This window comes from Thermobia domestica, chromosome 6, assembly GCF_964235325.1.
Source record: "Thermobia domestica chromosome 6, izTheDome1.hap1.1, whole genome shotgun sequence".
Classification (NCBI taxonomy): Eukaryota; Metazoa; Arthropoda; class Insecta; order Zygentoma; family Lepismatidae; genus Thermobia; species Thermobia domestica.
In genome coordinates, this window is record NC_137459.1 from 128,537,567 (window position 1) to 128,554,383 (window position 16,817).

Consider the following 16,817-nt stretch of genomic DNA (forward strand, 5'->3'; position numbering starts at 1 on the left):
AAATTAATCGCCAGTAAGAAAACGATCACTGCTACTTGATTCAACAGGATTCATATTGAATACTTATTAAAATGTAGTTACTTAAGAACATCCTTTTATTTATTCTACTTTGTACGTTTCACCAAATAGTTATTGCCATCCTCAGCGCAGGTTCTTTCACGAAACTGCTATTGCTTGACGAATTACATAATCGTTGATTGTCTTTTGCTGCATCCACAACTCATGCACTTCCAGCTGGTCTTTCAGCATCTTCAAGACTTCTCTTACTTTGTACTAACAGATATCTTGTAAAGCTGGCGATTTATTGTTAATGGAACCATTCTTTGAAGTTTCCACAGTTTCTTCACCTGTATGTCATCACAATTCGTTAATAAACCTAATAAGTAGGAAAAAAAAAATGAATAAATTTATATTTTATCCGAGACCCTTGGTGTCACCAAACCTACAAATTTAAAACCTGTGCCTCAATACTTCAGGCCGTGAAAAAAGATTACCTGAATCATATACCTTAATTTGACAGAAATTATATATTGTAACAAATTTAAAAATCATTGGTCTCAGTAAAACTTCCAGTTCAGGTAAAACGATTATTTAGCTGAGACCTATCCTGTATTGAGGATGGCAATAACTGTTTGTCGAAACGTACACAACAGATTAAATAAAATGTTTTCAAGTAAGTAAAGTTTTAATAAACATTAACACCATTTATACAAAGGACGAAAATAGTTAGTATATGCAGTTCCACGAATAACGCGATTTCTCAGAGATGACGCGCACAGAGGATGATGACAAATAGTCATTGAAACGTACGTATAGAGTTGATGTAAGATCCTTTGGTAAATTTTTAATAAGATATGAAAATTACGACGGCATAGGAAGTTTGATTTGTTATCTAGCTATTGCATGATGTGATGCAGCTAAGTACTTTCTTCTGTAGCATCAGCTAAATAATTTATGCATTTTTCCAGTTGTAGCATTGTGTTTTGGGTTTTCGCAGCTTATTGCTCTAATGTGGTTGCCACGTGATCTGCTTTTTCATGGCTACTGTAAACATTAATCCCACGGGCAGATTTAACCCTCTGCAAATACTGTGAATTTTAGGATTTGTGTGATCGTATTAACATTCACAATGTTTGAGAAGGGTGAAAAGAAAGATTGTAATAGAACATGTAAAGGTAAGGATCCGGTGAAGCAATAATAAAACAGTTGCTAACGACGTTTTCAGAGAAGAAAAATATACAACAAAAACACAGAGGCACAAGGTAAGTCACTTTCCTCATGAATATGTGCCCTATAGCTTCTATCAGAAAAAATGTTCCCATGTACTATTAGTTCATCCCTTTAGAATATAAATAAAGGCCTACTGTTAAGTATGAGTCTTACTGTTTAAACTAGCAATCGTCAGTAAATACAGGAAGGAAGAAAATCACCAAACATATATTTTCTGTCAATTACTTCAGCATGAATAGACGAACATGACACAAGTTTCTGTACATGAAAGAAGATCCCACATTCTTTCTATGTCTTCTGATCTATTAATTCCAAAAGTATTCACAATAAATACACAATTACGTATACTATCTCACTGGCGATCAAACACCTTTCTACATTATGATAGGCACCTTAATAGTTGAAGTGGTGGTATACTTTAAAGTATATAGGAAAAATCAGGCTATTTAAACTTGTGGGAAAATATCGAACTTAAAAAAAAAACTGATACAGAAAAATTACAGCAGTTATGATATAAGAAAAAAGAAAACCCGTACTGGCAAATTACTGAATTAAATAAATACAACTCTTGGAAAATTTAACCCTAGAAATTGTTTTCTAGTGAAAAAAAGAAAAAGATACGACAAAGAGTATAGTATGTCCAATTCATTTAAAGGAATAGATTATCTTAAAAAAAAAAAAAAAAAAAAAAAGTCGTGAATGAATAGTTAGTTATATCACAATGAATTAAGAACAACAAATACAAGCCCCGCCCTTTCTTTCTAGACAAACCAAATGTATGAACCAAGCCACTGTTCTTTTTATTCACTCAAAGATCCCATTTATTTACCCAACTAGGTACAAATAAAATGATCAATTTACACAAAATCGCTTGACAAGCAGCTCAGGATTCGTTTCTATATAAGTGATTAATATTAACAGAATACTGGGGATACAATAAGGCGGATGTTTAGTAGACAAAGGTTTGGCAGAGTTCACCAGTTCCTTCTATATATATATATATATATATAGTAGTTTCAGAAATTTCATTATTTGCACAAACACAATTTGAGAAACATTAGTACCTTCTGGCTTACGGACGGAACGATTGTGTTCAAGGCTCCAGCGCGGGCCGAAATATACAAGGTATGAATTCTTAAACGAAACGCATAGTAGCGGGTGTTGAAAGCTTTAACAAAATACTTTAAATGCCACATAAAATGAACTCATTACTACATGGCTAATATACAGTGGCGCCCAAAAACAGGTATACAGTACCGTGCTGATGAGCTCATTGCATTTTATATCATTTCTTGTTATTATCCAACCGGTAGACTTAGTTTCTTTATTATTTGTTCTTAATGTGTTTTTACTTATATTTTAAGCTCGGAAGAGTCGAAGCAAATAAACCCATAAACCAGAATTTTATACTTGATCAATGCAGAGGTATATACCTACTTTGGTCCACCTTGTATCAAGGTTTGAAAAAAAACAGTTAAAAAAAAAGACCAACCCACCTGGGCCCATACCGGATTTTTCGGGTTTAATTAGAATTTTTCGAAATATTTCAATGTCTTTGTGGTAAAAGTGTTAAAATGTGATTTATATTTCAAGACTATCATTGTCACAACTTGAAACAATTATCTATTCACTGCTGTTTTGAAAAAATGGCCGCCATGTTGAAATTTTACGTTTGATCCTCGCTAAAATGTTTGCAGCTAATTTAGAGTGTCTCGTGCTTCTACTCTGAAAATTTCAACGTAAAAGAACGAAAATTGCGCTTTGTAGCGTCGAAACCCACTATTTTGAAAGAAAAAAAAATGACACCATTTTCAAATTTTACGTTGGTATGCCGCCAAAATCTATACAGGGAAATTAGTGTCTTTCGTGCTTGTACCCTGAAAATGTAGATCGAATCATCCCAGGAGCCTCAGTAATGTTAAGCAAATATGAACACCAAATATATTAATTTAAAACAAAGATAAAATTCATGTTTTATAAAATAAATGTTTCGAAATGTCTTATACGACATAAATACTTTCCAGCGTAAAATGAATGGTTTTATTGTTGAAGTTCACTTCCGATACTTTGTGCGTTCAATTACGGTAATTTCCCGAGCACTTCTTTCGCGATTTTTTTTTTTTTGCTTCGAAAATGCAGCACTGGAAATAGTAAGCATTACGCAGTTTTCGGAACTCTGAGCATTAAGCTTCTTAAATTTGACAAGAATTTTTACGCTATTGCTGGTGTTGATTCTACAGAATGCTTATTTGAAAATAGGAACAAGTAACTGAACTAATAGTTTTACTAATGTATTTACAAATGTACTATTAGTACCGCCACCTATGACCTTAAACCCGTCAAACGTATGAGTGACAATGTCCCTCGGTGTCGCCAAGTCGACGAGCATACTATTCACGGAAAATATTTTCTAAAGTACAAAATTGCTTATTTTACTTCAAACAGGCTATAAGCATAATCCATTCATTAATTTGTTTTATAATTATCTCAAGCTAAGGTAAGTTTTTTTTATTCATTCTATGTATTCAGAACTTTATAAAGGTGTTATGTTGAATGTTGTATCCCTTAACGTGAAAGCATCTAGCTCGCCCAAGGAAAGTCCAAAATCTGATAAAAATCACTTTCAATGTGACACCTTACAGCCGTGTGCACCAACTAAGTTTAAACGAGCGTTCACTTAAACGCGTTCAACATTAAACTTTGAAGTTTAAATCTGGTTCCCGGACTTCCGTTGCACCATTGAAAATCGAAGTTCAGTAAACCTCGTTTAAGTAAACTTCGGTCAATTTGTAAAATCGACTCTGATTGGTTGTCATCTTTTGTCTTTATCCCTCGTGTAGCAAAGTAACAAATGAAGAAGGCATACCGCGTGCCGGAGTTCTCGACTCTTTGAGATTGTGTGCATTTCGACCACATACATCAAAGAATGGACTAATAAATTATACCTGTAATAAAATACGCCAGTAATACTTGGTGTTGCAATATTGGTAGTGGATTTTAGATTAGATTGTAGCGTGTAGTTTTACTATACGAATCCATAGTATAAGTAGTGGTACTAGTAGTAGTAGGAAAGGGTTAGAGGTCCCGCAGGGGTTTGTTGGGTTCTGTTCTCGGTGCAGTTTTACTATACGGATACACAGATTGCAAAATGTATAGAGAAATATGGGCAAGCCTTTAATTTTCCCATTTTATGTTGAGAACAGAAACCAACTAAACTGTGGGGCTTCTGACTCGTTCCTACTACTACTTATACTATGGATACGTATAGTAAAACTACACGTTTTTCTCGACATTAAATGGACAAATTAAACACGTCTGCAATTTTCATATATTTTACAATCTGTGGATACGTAGCCCCTATAGTAAAACTGCACCATAAAGATTACACTAAACTTATAACAAAGAACAAATATAACGTGGATCTATATGGACCAGTGGTGATTTCATGAATTGACCGGGGGGGAACTTCTCCACGAGAACCATGAAATTCCCTCGTGACCATATATCCTATCATCCTCAATGTGGATTCCTAGTACATTTCATCCCCAGTATATTAAAATTCGCCACCACTAGAAAAAACTTGTGGAATCCACTCATGGGGAAAATTGACTCAACAGTTATTCATATTTCATGGTGAAAACGTTATTCTAATGCCTTTTACATCCTTTTCCCTGTTGGCGTTTGCCTACAATTCCTAGTTAGCGTAGGTAAAGTTGAGGAGTGCTATTATTTATTCTTTCCATTTATCATCTAACGACTTCTGCATTTTCAATTCTCACCTATCCAGCTGCTACGCACACATTTATAATATGCTTGCAAACTTCTATGTTAAAATATAAATACAATAAGTGCAAAAACCACGCACGAATCTGTGCTAAATGGCCAAAACAACCTAAGTTTGTATCTATTCCGATTCGAAGCAGGGCACAATTTGAGGGATCGCTCGTGATTTTGTCCGCGAAAGCAGGCACACTAGCGATGGTGGTGTGTGCGTAAGGAAAGACAAGTGTAGAAAATATCAACCTCCTGTTTTGCGGTGCGATTAAAAAAAAAAATCGCTACACATGCTAGTAATCTGTGATTATAGAAACAGCGTAAAAATGTATGGTTCATAATTACGCAATTATAATACAAAACTTGCTTGTAGTGATCACCTACTACAGATTGGTACGTATTTTTCAGTAACGTATAAATAAAGTGTGGGCGTATAGCATAAAAACTACTGTGTATAAAACACAAACCAAGTTATGCTAGGTGGCCACTAAAAAGCACGAATGTTACCTAACCGAGTTAGAGTAGGAGCGCAGTAGGGAGGCCTGAGCGGTTGCGTCCATAGGGAGCAGGCGAGTCAGTGACGGGGTATACACATAAACGAGGACAGTGGAAGAGCACACTTACACAAACAATAATTACTTGATCACTAATAATTAACATCACCATCAATATGCTGTGATAGACGGTAATTACTTATATTCACACTTTCATTCCTTCATGAAAAATATTTCACGTCGTTTTTACCTATAAAATTTCTATTTGGTAGAACTGTCTGTGAGTGAACCCTTAATTTGCTTACACGTATACCTACTATCGCAAATTTGCCTGTTCACTACGTACGCACCTCGAATATTGCCCAGCAGCTTCACCTTGGCGTAAGAGGTTCAAAAATAGCTTGTAATGAGTAGCTTGTGAAGTTTGGTGCGTGGTTTTGAGACGTGTAGCTTTCACTATAGTAGCTAGGTTTCTATGTGTCATACAATTGTACGCAATCGGTTGATAACACTCTAGGAATAACTGGATAATGAGTTTTACGAGGAATAACTGGATAAGTTTTACGCTGTTTGCATGGAATTTTGACTGAAAATACTGTATTTATAGACATAACTTGTATGCCTTCCTAACGTTAATATTTACTGGAAAATTGTTTAGAAAATACATTGTTGAAAATGCTGAGCTGATTTTGTATATATATATATATATATATATATATATATATATAAAAACACGCATAATAGTTTATTTCTAGTGGGTTCTCTATTAAAAAAAAACTATAGCCTCGCACGTTTTCTAGCTACATATCCTCCTTATTTCTTTTTGCTAGTTAACAGACTTTACCTGAAAATTAAAAAAGAACTGTATTCCTAAAACTTCAGAACATTTATTTCATTTTATTGATATACATTGTATCTAGGAAAAAATAACGAAACCACGAGCAGAAAATTTCTCCGATCACGAGAATTGTAATATCATTAGTGGAAAAATACAAAGACATTATTGAATATAAACAGACTGACTTGGATCAACGAAGTTTAAACCCCCAAATTCGGCCGTTCAAGCTAAAACCAAGTTCATCCATCATTTGACCCAGACTTATCCTTGAACGATGTTGGTGCAACAGACATTTTCACTGAACTTGGCTATGATCCTCGTTCAACAGTTGAAGTTCGTCGGTGCACACGGCCGTTAGTTGTACTAATAATATACTAACAAAAAGCCCAAGAACCCAGGTGGGCTTTAAGGTGGGTCCAACCCTGCTTTGTTTGTCGTCATGGAAATCTGATATACTACTTTGTATTGAAGATTTTTTGTAATGAAAATGAAATGAAATATTTGAGTTTTACGTCCCATGCTTATGCCAGTTAGGCTAAAGGAGACGGTGATGAATGAAATGGTGGAATGAAGAAAGTGGGAGGAAACGGGAGAACCCCGAGAAAACCCACGCACACGGTGTTTGTCCACCACAAAGTCCACTTGGCGGGGCTGGGATCGAACCCAGGACCCGAAGCACCAGAGGTGAACGCTCTACCACTGAGCCACCGCGGCCCCCTGAAGACTTTGTCACTCTTTTGCTTGCAAGGCTATGGATTATTTATTGATTACGTGAAGTATAATGGTAGCAACCAATATTGAATTGTATCAGCTTCGCTGATAAATAAGGAAAATATATGCCAGTAAACCATATACTGATAGACGATATACTTAGTTGCAATATTTAGTCGTATACAGAATACGAAAATATATTTATCATATTTTCTAACTTACAATGGCTGAGTCAATCATCAGGCGTTCCCGTCAGAATTTCTGGCATTGTTTGTTTCTAGTTAGTTTCAAAGATATAAACTACACGCGAAACTGACAACTTCGTTGACTTATATTGGCATAAATAGTACAAGGTGCCCACATCAAAACTCCCTGATTACAAATATTAATTGCATGGAAACTATTAGTGCCAGAGAATAATGGTTTGCATCATCTTGAAGAGCAACTCAGTTTTCTTTTATATATATATATATATATATATATATATGCATTTCTATATGGGCCCCGTTAGTAGCTCTAAAAATGTCCAGTCGATATTCAATCTCCCGTCATGTGTTGTGTAGCATGTTCAGTGCGATCGAGTTGATGGCTTCTTCAATTATATGACGAAGAGCAGGAATATCACGTACAGGTGTGGCATAGACTATCTTTGACACAAGTAATCCATAGAAGTTATGTCGGGAGATCGCGGTGGCCAAGGAGTGTGTCCATCGCGTCCAATCCATCGCTGTAAAAATGTTCGGTCTAAAGCCCTACGAACATCTAAACACCAGTGCGGTGGGGCACCATCCTGTTGGAATATCACGTTTGGGTGCAAAGGAAGTAGCTCTGGAAAAGCAAAGTGTTCAAGTATGTCCAGATAAATGAGACCAGTTATTGTCTGCTCCATGAACAAAAATGGTCCGATAACTCTGTCGCGTCCCAAAGTACACCACACATTCACTTTCTCGCTATCTCTGACATATTCACGAACAAGTATGGGGGTTCGGAACTTCAAATGCACACATTGCGACGATTCACCCTGCATGATGTGTCGAAGGTTGCCTCATCACTGAAAATCACTCTCCCCAAGTAATCTTCGATCCGTTCCAGATTCTCCATTGCAAACCTGGGTCGTTTTGATAGGACATTGGGCTGTAGCGCCTGAACGATTTGCACCTTATATGTACACAAACGCAGTATTTTATGGAGCATCTTATGAACCGTTGAACGTGGGATGTTCAGATCGCGTGACGCTCTGCGAACTGACTTTGTTGGGCTTCTAATGAAGGCCACCCTGACTTCATCCACAGTTTCCTCAGACATTCGTGATTTGCCCGAGCCAGGATGTTGGTTGACACTCTCCGTGGCTAAAAATTTCTTAAACCATGTTTTAATGGTCTTGACATTTGGTGGGTCCCGTTGCTACTTTCCTCTGAAGTTCCTTTGCACGACAATTGGTGATTTAGTCTCAGCCAACCACACCTCACACTGTACTCTCTCTTCTGCTGTTGTTATCTTTGTTCATGAACACCTTTAACAAATAATAATCAACAACAAAAAACTATTTGAGTTGCTCTTCAAGATGCCGCAAACCGTTATTCTCTGGCACTAACAGTTTCCATGCAATCAATATTTGTAATCAGGGAGATTTCATGTGGACACCCTGTATAATAGCAGAAAATTACAATCTTCGCTTAAATTTCTGACAGAAGTAACATTAAAGAACAAATGAATCAATGATAGGGAAACTTAAAACATTCGCCTGCCCCTGCTTTCCTTTTATTATTATTATTATTATTATTTTAACATACTGTTCAGAATCGAAAATAGACTTTTCAGAACCTTGCACTTGGGTCGGTTGAAGTGATGAAATTGCTCAACTTATAAACTACAGTGCATCGAATCGAACATAAAGGATTTTACTGTGCAAATATTTCAGTTTTAGTTCGAGAACATACAATGTGATTGAATGAATAAGGCTAAAACCACAGTCGCTCTGCGATCGCTGCCATGGGAGTTTATAGGATGTGACAAACAGTGCAAAGCATTTGTTATCACTTAATTTGATCTCTTACGGTCCGAAATAAATAATTCGGTATCAGCTTACATTTGTATCGCCAGTTGGTTTCACTCATCTGGAGCACTAGTATCTTTAATGCTTTAGGCATACTTAGTAGTACAAAAACAGCGGTGTACGGTTGCGAGGGAAAGGCTCCAGCCTAAGTTCACCAAGGTACGGATGTGTTATTGGTTACATAGAGATTTGTTATGGTTTGTGATACTCCTTGCGAGTTTAGGAGAGTAAGTCCAAAAACATGATAAATACATGAAATTCACAGGTAAAAAATAGTGAATCGGTTATTATTCGTGTAACTCATGCATACTAAACCAGTTTAATGATATTTTGTCGCGGTAAAAGCTGCGCCTTGTTGGTACTATTTTGAGTGGAGCCATGGTGACGTCAAACATCGGGGCGTAATGAGGCAATTTGTTTCGAGTATTGAAAGATGGGAGTTCCATGTGAAGTTTCAATTTCCAACTTTATAACAAAGCAGGGATGGCTGGTTAAAAAAAGCAACTGGTTTAAACCAAACAAGAAAAGAACGAAAAATGCTTTAAATCGTGTGAACTCCATGGTGAGTCTCCACATATAAAACCATCTGCACTACGTTTATGTACTTTTCACCTTTTAATCAAGTGGTCCCGTGTTCAATTCTCGGTCGAATCACAACCCATCTTTCAAGTGTAAACCAATTAGCGATTCGAGGTGTCCCTTTAAGCGAAAGTCTTCTCCGTGATAACCTTGGTATTTCATAAAGATGTTAAGCCTAAACAAACGAAGCGAAACCAAATTATATATTTCTACTTGCCTGAATGCCTGTCGTTTTATAAAGAAGCCAAGGTTGCTTAAATATATTGATAGAAATTGGCAAAATTTATCAACTGCCTACGCAGCTTCCAACATCAGCTTGGATTTGACTTTGTTTTAATTTTATTGAATGATACCTACATACCAAATTTGTAATTTAATACCTCAGTTTTAGCGTAGTGATTATGATACGTTGACCTTAAAATTTTATATACAAATACGCTTAAAGTAATAACAGGATTTTTCCAATGGCTGAGGCGGGAGTTTCCCGATTTATATATAATTGTATAATGCTTTTACTTGTGTCACTGTTTATCTTTCTGCCCTTCTGAAATAACTCTTGACAATTATATTAACAACTAGGCCTACGTAAAGATCAGTACAACGTATTATTTTTATCAGGAGTCCTTCGTGAGTGAGTCGGCAATCGCATTTGTGACCAATTAGTGCCGGTTCCGTGTCGAAATGGACAATTTTTCTTGGATGAAGCCGAGAAGCGGTTCGCAATCTGCTTTAAGCTCATGCGACCCCTTCCAGCATAACCTTGCTGTTGCATAATAACACCAAGGCGAAACAAACTAATTTCTGTCCATATCTAATATAAATACATAGAGTAAATTATTTAACCCCCCTCAAAAAAAAAAGGGCTTAAACAAAAAACAAAACTGTTTTTTTTTTGTTTTGTTTTTTCAATAAAAACCATGGTTTTTGCTAACCCTGTAACAAAGTATATTGGTGAGGAACAGAGTCATTACATTTTGTGGAAAGAGACAGATTCTTGAATTTGAGCAAGAAGTGTGTGAAGTTAAGAAACATTTAAATGTGCATATCGTAGTGGTGTTGTGAATGTACAGTAATTCAATAAATGTATGATAAACCGAACATGGTGGCTTATTTATTTATTTTTCATAAATTTTTAGTGACATCCCCGCTTACCAGGGTTGGCAAAAACCAGGGTTTTTATTGAAAATACAAAAAAAAAAAAAAAAGTTTTTTTTTTTGGTTTAAATAATTTGCTCTATGTATTTATATCACATATGGACAGAAATAAGCTTGTTTCGCTTTGGTGTTAGTATGCAACAACCGGTTATGCTGGAAGGGTCACATAAGCTTAAAGCGGAATCCAAACCGCTTCTCGGCTTACATCCAAGAGAAATTGTCCTCCATTTGAACTCGAAACCGGGACTAATTGGCCACAAATGCGATACGTCTGCCGACTCACTCACGAAGGACTCCTGATAAAAATACGTTGACTGATCTTCACATATTTGTTAATATAATCGTCAAGAGTCATTAGGACAGAAGGACAAAAAGATCAATTGTACAAGTGGAACCATTATACAGAATTACATATGGACAATTTCAAAGTAATACAGAGTACAGAAGAACTAATTTAGTCCAAGTCAGTTCACTACGACTTTTATTAGTCCAAGTTAAAGAAATATAACGACTTACTTTGCATACCAGTAAAGAAAGTGAATAAAGATACGATTGAGTCTACTTTGGCTCTGTCCGATTTATAAATAAATAGTTACCAAAGATTCTTATTTCAATAATTGCCTCTCGTGGGGTTTATATGACCCCCGTCCCCACAAAAGTACGGCATTTCGATTTATTTTATCAATAGTAAACATTATTAAAACGAAGGAATGTTTAGAATTTTCCTTTGGTTGCATAACAATAATAACAAACAATATAAAAAAATCACAAAAGAAACATCCATAAAGTTACATAAAAAAAAGTTGCTTTTGTAATATAATCTTTTTGAGTAAAGAATGGGGAATTTAAGTCTGAATTTAGTACGAATAATATATGGGAATGAAACGTGATAACCCACAAATGTGTGTTCAACAAGATTTTACGCATAGTTACACTTTTACGAACATTTTTCGTTTTTTGGTTTAAACCAGGTTTTTTTTTTTTTTTTTTTAAACCAGCCAACCCTGCCGCTTACACGTAAAACTACCGTCACTGACGTGTATGGTCCCTACGTAAGCATCCCGCAGCTTTGCCCTGCAATGACTGTTAGATAAAACCTGTACCCTTTGGATAGAGGCACGAGTTTTTCACACTAAGAATTTGAAAATTTCGTGTTTCGTTTCTCTTTGCAGTTTGTAGATCTTGCGGAAAAGAATTCCCTGACATCTTTTACAATTGTTCCTTTATTCATAAATCACTATAAAAATAAACCATTAATCACCTAAAAACAAAATACACTGAATATTACACTTGACATTGTCAATTTCCCTTATAGAAAATATATATTTTTAATCAAACTGAAGGAAAATTAGTAACTGAACTTACCATGAGTAGGAAAGTTTTGCTGTCTTCTGAAAGCACATAGGCACAAGTTACATTTAAGCATTAAAAATAAGCATGTTCCATATTTCCACATTTTCTTCCTTCATTGTTGTAGGTTTGTCACTTATCACCAGTTCATACTTGGGAAAAAAATTCTCATAATTGGCATTGTTTGTCGGAAGCCACACATATATAAGCGCATTTACAACAATCTTCGATCATCACTTCTGAAATACTGAACCAGCTGCGATAGTGATAGCTAACGCGCAACATGTTCTCTATTGCTGTGTCTGAATCATCCAAACTTCACCGTTCATACAACGTTCCACCGTTCCGTCAGCGAAAAAATAGCGTTTTTAATTTAATGAACACGTATTTCTAACATCTCGCGTTATTTCGTGTATTGTTAGAAATTTCACGCAAAACTGCCAATTTAGCGTTTTATCGCGCACAGGAAACCAATGAAAATACAAACAGAATATCATAAAACATCAAGAAACTGAAAATTACTCAATTCTGACGCATTTAGCGTTATCGCGTAGTGAAAAACTCGTGCCTCTACCTTTGAATAGATACCTAGCACAGATTCTTTTTTTTAATACTGTAGTTTTTATGGTATATATTCGGATGCAGTATTTATTCGCAAAAGCCCCTAAAATGAATTTGCACGAGGAATGCAACTCGCTTTCTGGAGAAACATTTCTAAGGTAATGACAGTGAATTTCTCGATAAATAACATTTTACCGTTTTCAAGACTAAACACGTTGGTCCTACTTTGCAGCACAAAAATCGTACTTAATTAACGAGCAAGGGCCTATGTTTAGCAGAAGGGGTCCAGCTCTTTTCTCTAAAAAAATGTCACAATTTTGGTAATTTCTGTTCACATTCGGTTAGTTTAGGGTAGGGTTGGTTAGTTTAATTAAGTTAGGCTAGTTTAGGTTACGTTAGGTTAGTTTAGTTTTTGTTATATTAGTGTAGGAGTCCCGCATAATTTTCCAAAAAATCATAGGACTTCGCTTATTTCTACTAATATTACGTTAGTTTAGGTTAGCTTAAGTTAGGTTTGGTTAGATTTGGTTATGTTATGTTACGTCTAAGTACTTGCATCACTCATTCCTCCTGTAAATTTTGTGTTGTTTACGTGCTTCTGGACCCCTTGTACTAAACATACCCCCGAGCAAGTTTATAGTGAGAGAAAAATACGTGGCTGATATTTAGTATCTTCCCCAATCTAAGTAGTAGGAGTAGCAGCAGTAGTAGGAACGGATTAGAAGCCCCGCAGGGATTGGTTAGGTTCTTTTTTCAACATAAAATAGGCAAATTAGAGTTGGGGGAGATACAAAATGCCATCCAAATGAGTTATCTTCATTTACAATATTGTGAGTTTACAAGGGTGAAAGTATTGCCATTTTTCGTTTGACTACTACCATTGATACTATTTGTCCATTCTGACAGCTCGCTGCGCGCACGTGGTACTCAATGCTGTGTTGCCAGCTTTTGCGTCGAGTATTGAAACAGGAAATTATTCACTGCAAGTAAATCTGTTCTATAAAATTAAATGACACAAAAGAGAACTAAAAAGAATGCTGTCAATAACCAGCAGGTACACTACTCAAGTTGACATTAAACTAAAACAATGTGCATTTGTTTATATTCAAATTAGCAATATGCGGAAAGGGTGGAATGTTTATCATTGCAGAGCGAGAGAAATGATACATGTAAACTTGGTATCGTAAGTCTTTCAAACAAATAGACTAAACTATAAATTACCAGTAGCAAAATCCGCAGCACAATTTTTTCATTAGTGGTTACGTAGCATCATTTAGCTCAAATGCTATACAAGGTTAAGACAGCTACTCGGTTTTTCAATTGTGTACTACACAGAAAATATACGTTTAGCCTGGAATACGTCACTTTATTTGTTCAAGGCTCAAAAGAAACAATTCGCAAGTGAATTACCATATACCAAACTCTACCTCTATACTTTTGTAGACCTGCATGTGACAAAACTGTAAAGCTATAGGCAATCTTGACCTTACGTAGCATTTAAGTTTAGTTTTATAATTTATTTTCAATGACATGTGATCGGTATACCAACTATTTTAATATTATTCAAAAGACTTCAGATATTAGGTTAAGACTCAATACTCAACCTCTTTTATGAACAATTTTCGGTAACTTCCGTAAAATTGGAAGCTAAGTTCGGAAAACTATCAACTGAAACAAACAAAAAATACGAAAAAGACACGTAGGGTTACTGAACTTAACGAATCTAAGTTCGCGACCAATGTGTACAGCTTATTAAAGGGAAACAAATAGTAAGAATTTATGGAATTACTCTTTTTAAAGCATCTTTGAACAAAACATTCATACATTTCTTAAAATCATTCTAACCTGGATGCCATTTCAAAGCTAGTTTTTTATAAGCCCTTTTCACTTGATCTATTCCAGCATCTTTCGGTACATCTAAGATCTCATAATAGCAACGCATCTTTTATATGAAATAATCACGTAGTCACAATGAAAATGATTCTACTTCTTATTATAATAAATCTATTGGTATGTTAATTTCCAGTTAAATGATCCACCACTTGAAACAAGAAGCAATGTCAACGTTAATCATAAATAAATATAATCTTCTGTCCTACGTGCACTCCACAACCTCAACAAACAGCTACTCATACCGACTCATACTGCGCGGATCGCTTGAAGAACTCGGAATCGAATAAATGTAGTAACACTATATTTATAGGAAATAAATAAACAGATAATTTTAATGAAAAAGGTGTACAAAATAAAAAGGTATATTTTATAGATATTGTATGATAATTGTAACTTTATATATTTACCGTTTACAAAGAAAATGAACTGCTACTTGACAATGTGGTTTGAAGGGACTCGGAACCGGCTTTTGAGACTCCATACAATACATGACCTTACTATGCACCGTTGGACTAATTGACTGCCCAGATAATTCTTTGGAAGTAATGTCCTTGAGAGAATAGAAATTACAAAGCTATCATGTAAGAAATAGCAGAATACATCACCCACATCTAAAATACATACAAAGGATAAAAAGTGTATATAAAGAAAACTATCTCACTAAGGGTCTTATTTCGTACAAATTTGCGTCAACGCAATGTAAAATGTGCTGATCACTTGTTCCAACTTTGCGATGCGTTACGGTGTACAAAATTAAGCGAAGACTGGTAGGGAATGTGGCCAATAATATTTTTTTTAACTGATAAAGTGTTTTCATTCAAATAAAAATAGTATATATCAGGAATTAATTAGGTTATTAAGGTTCCGCTCTTGTGTCTAGCCTAAGAGGACTGGTAGATCTGGAACTAAACTTGAAGGGCCCATACAGGGGCGTCATTTCAGACTTCGCTTGAAGGGGACAAGAGCACCACCAACATAAGACTTCCACGTTTTATACTAATATATTAGTAGACAATCGATTACAGTATATGTATTCCTCAAAATATTGGAGGGGGGGGGGGTAATTGCTCCGTCCTGTCCCCCTAAATGACGACCCTGGACCCATAGGATTGCAGAATGTACTTTTCTTGACACAATGAGAAAGAAAATAATTTTCCTTTTTTTTCCTATTTAGCTTGTGCAAAGGAAACATATTACACAATATAAAGCCATGGATCGACTCTTGTGTCTAATTAAAAAAAAAAAGAAAAAGAAAAAAGAACACTAGAAGAATTGGAAACAAACATACAAGATCCATAGATATTTGGCCTACAGTTAAAAACAAAGAAGAAAACTTATCTATTTACATACAAGGGGTGAAAGAGCGCTACAAATGTGCGAATGAAAAAAATTACAGCATTAACTTCCCCTGACGTCCTAAGAAATATTTTTTTTTAATGCTCCAAACAGGAGCGTCATTTATGGAGGGCAGGAGAAGGCAATTCCCCCCCCCCAAAGTTTGAGGAATACATACACTTTAATCGATTGTCTACTAATATACTAGTACAAAACGTGAAAGTCTTATGTCGGTGGTACTCTTGTCCCCCCCCCCCAAGAGAAGTCAGAAATTACACCCCTGGCTCTAAACCTATCAGAAAGAGAAAGGACATATTCCCCCATATGAAGCCACGGTTCACTTCTTTGGTTTAGCTTAGAAAGACTAGAAGAACTGAAACTATACTTACAGGATCCGCAGGTCTTTGGCCTACGATTATCATCAGGAAAAATTCATATAATTATCAATAGCTCTACATAATGGAGAAAAGAGCCACAGGATATAAAATGTGTTCGGATCCGTGGCCTATTTACGATTTTGTTTCTGGGGCTTTGCTAACATTATTCCTGGAAATGTGAAAATTCTGCAAGATATTATTTTACTTTAAGATGGTAAACAACATTTCGGGGGAGGGGGAGGGGGCTTCAGCCCGGAAGCCCCCATAAATATGCCACTGGTCCAGATAGAACAAAACTTTCAAAAATTATTCCCCTTTACGCCCTTACCACGTAATTTTTGATTTTTTTTTTTAAATTTCCTATTTGGCTGGAACAGAAGATCCCCATAGAAAATTATGATTCGGTTCTTGGATCTAGCATCAAAGGACTGGAAGCATTGTAACCAAGCTTGCAGGATCCATAG

At 35.8% G+C, this 16,817-nt stretch overlaps 1 protein-coding gene across 2 annotated transcripts in view; it reads right to left on the reverse strand.

Moving 5' to 3' along the window:
• Window positions 1-14,901, reverse strand: part of LOC145688198 (dnaJ homolog subfamily C member 21) — an 80,826-nt gene extending 65,925 nt beyond the window's left edge. The window contains exon 1 of one of the 2 annotated variants that reach the window (XM_081762077.1): window positions 14,594-14,901. In XM_081762077.1, the coding sequence (XP_081618203.1) occupies window positions 14,594-14,690 (97 nt within the window). In that variant the 5' untranslated portion in view covers window positions 14,691-14,901. Of the gene's footprint in view, window positions 1-12,202; window positions 12,345-14,593 lie in introns of those variants that run through there. The other variant, XM_081762078.1, reaches the window with a different exon arrangement.
• Window positions 14,902-16,817: the final 1,916 nt, after the last annotated feature.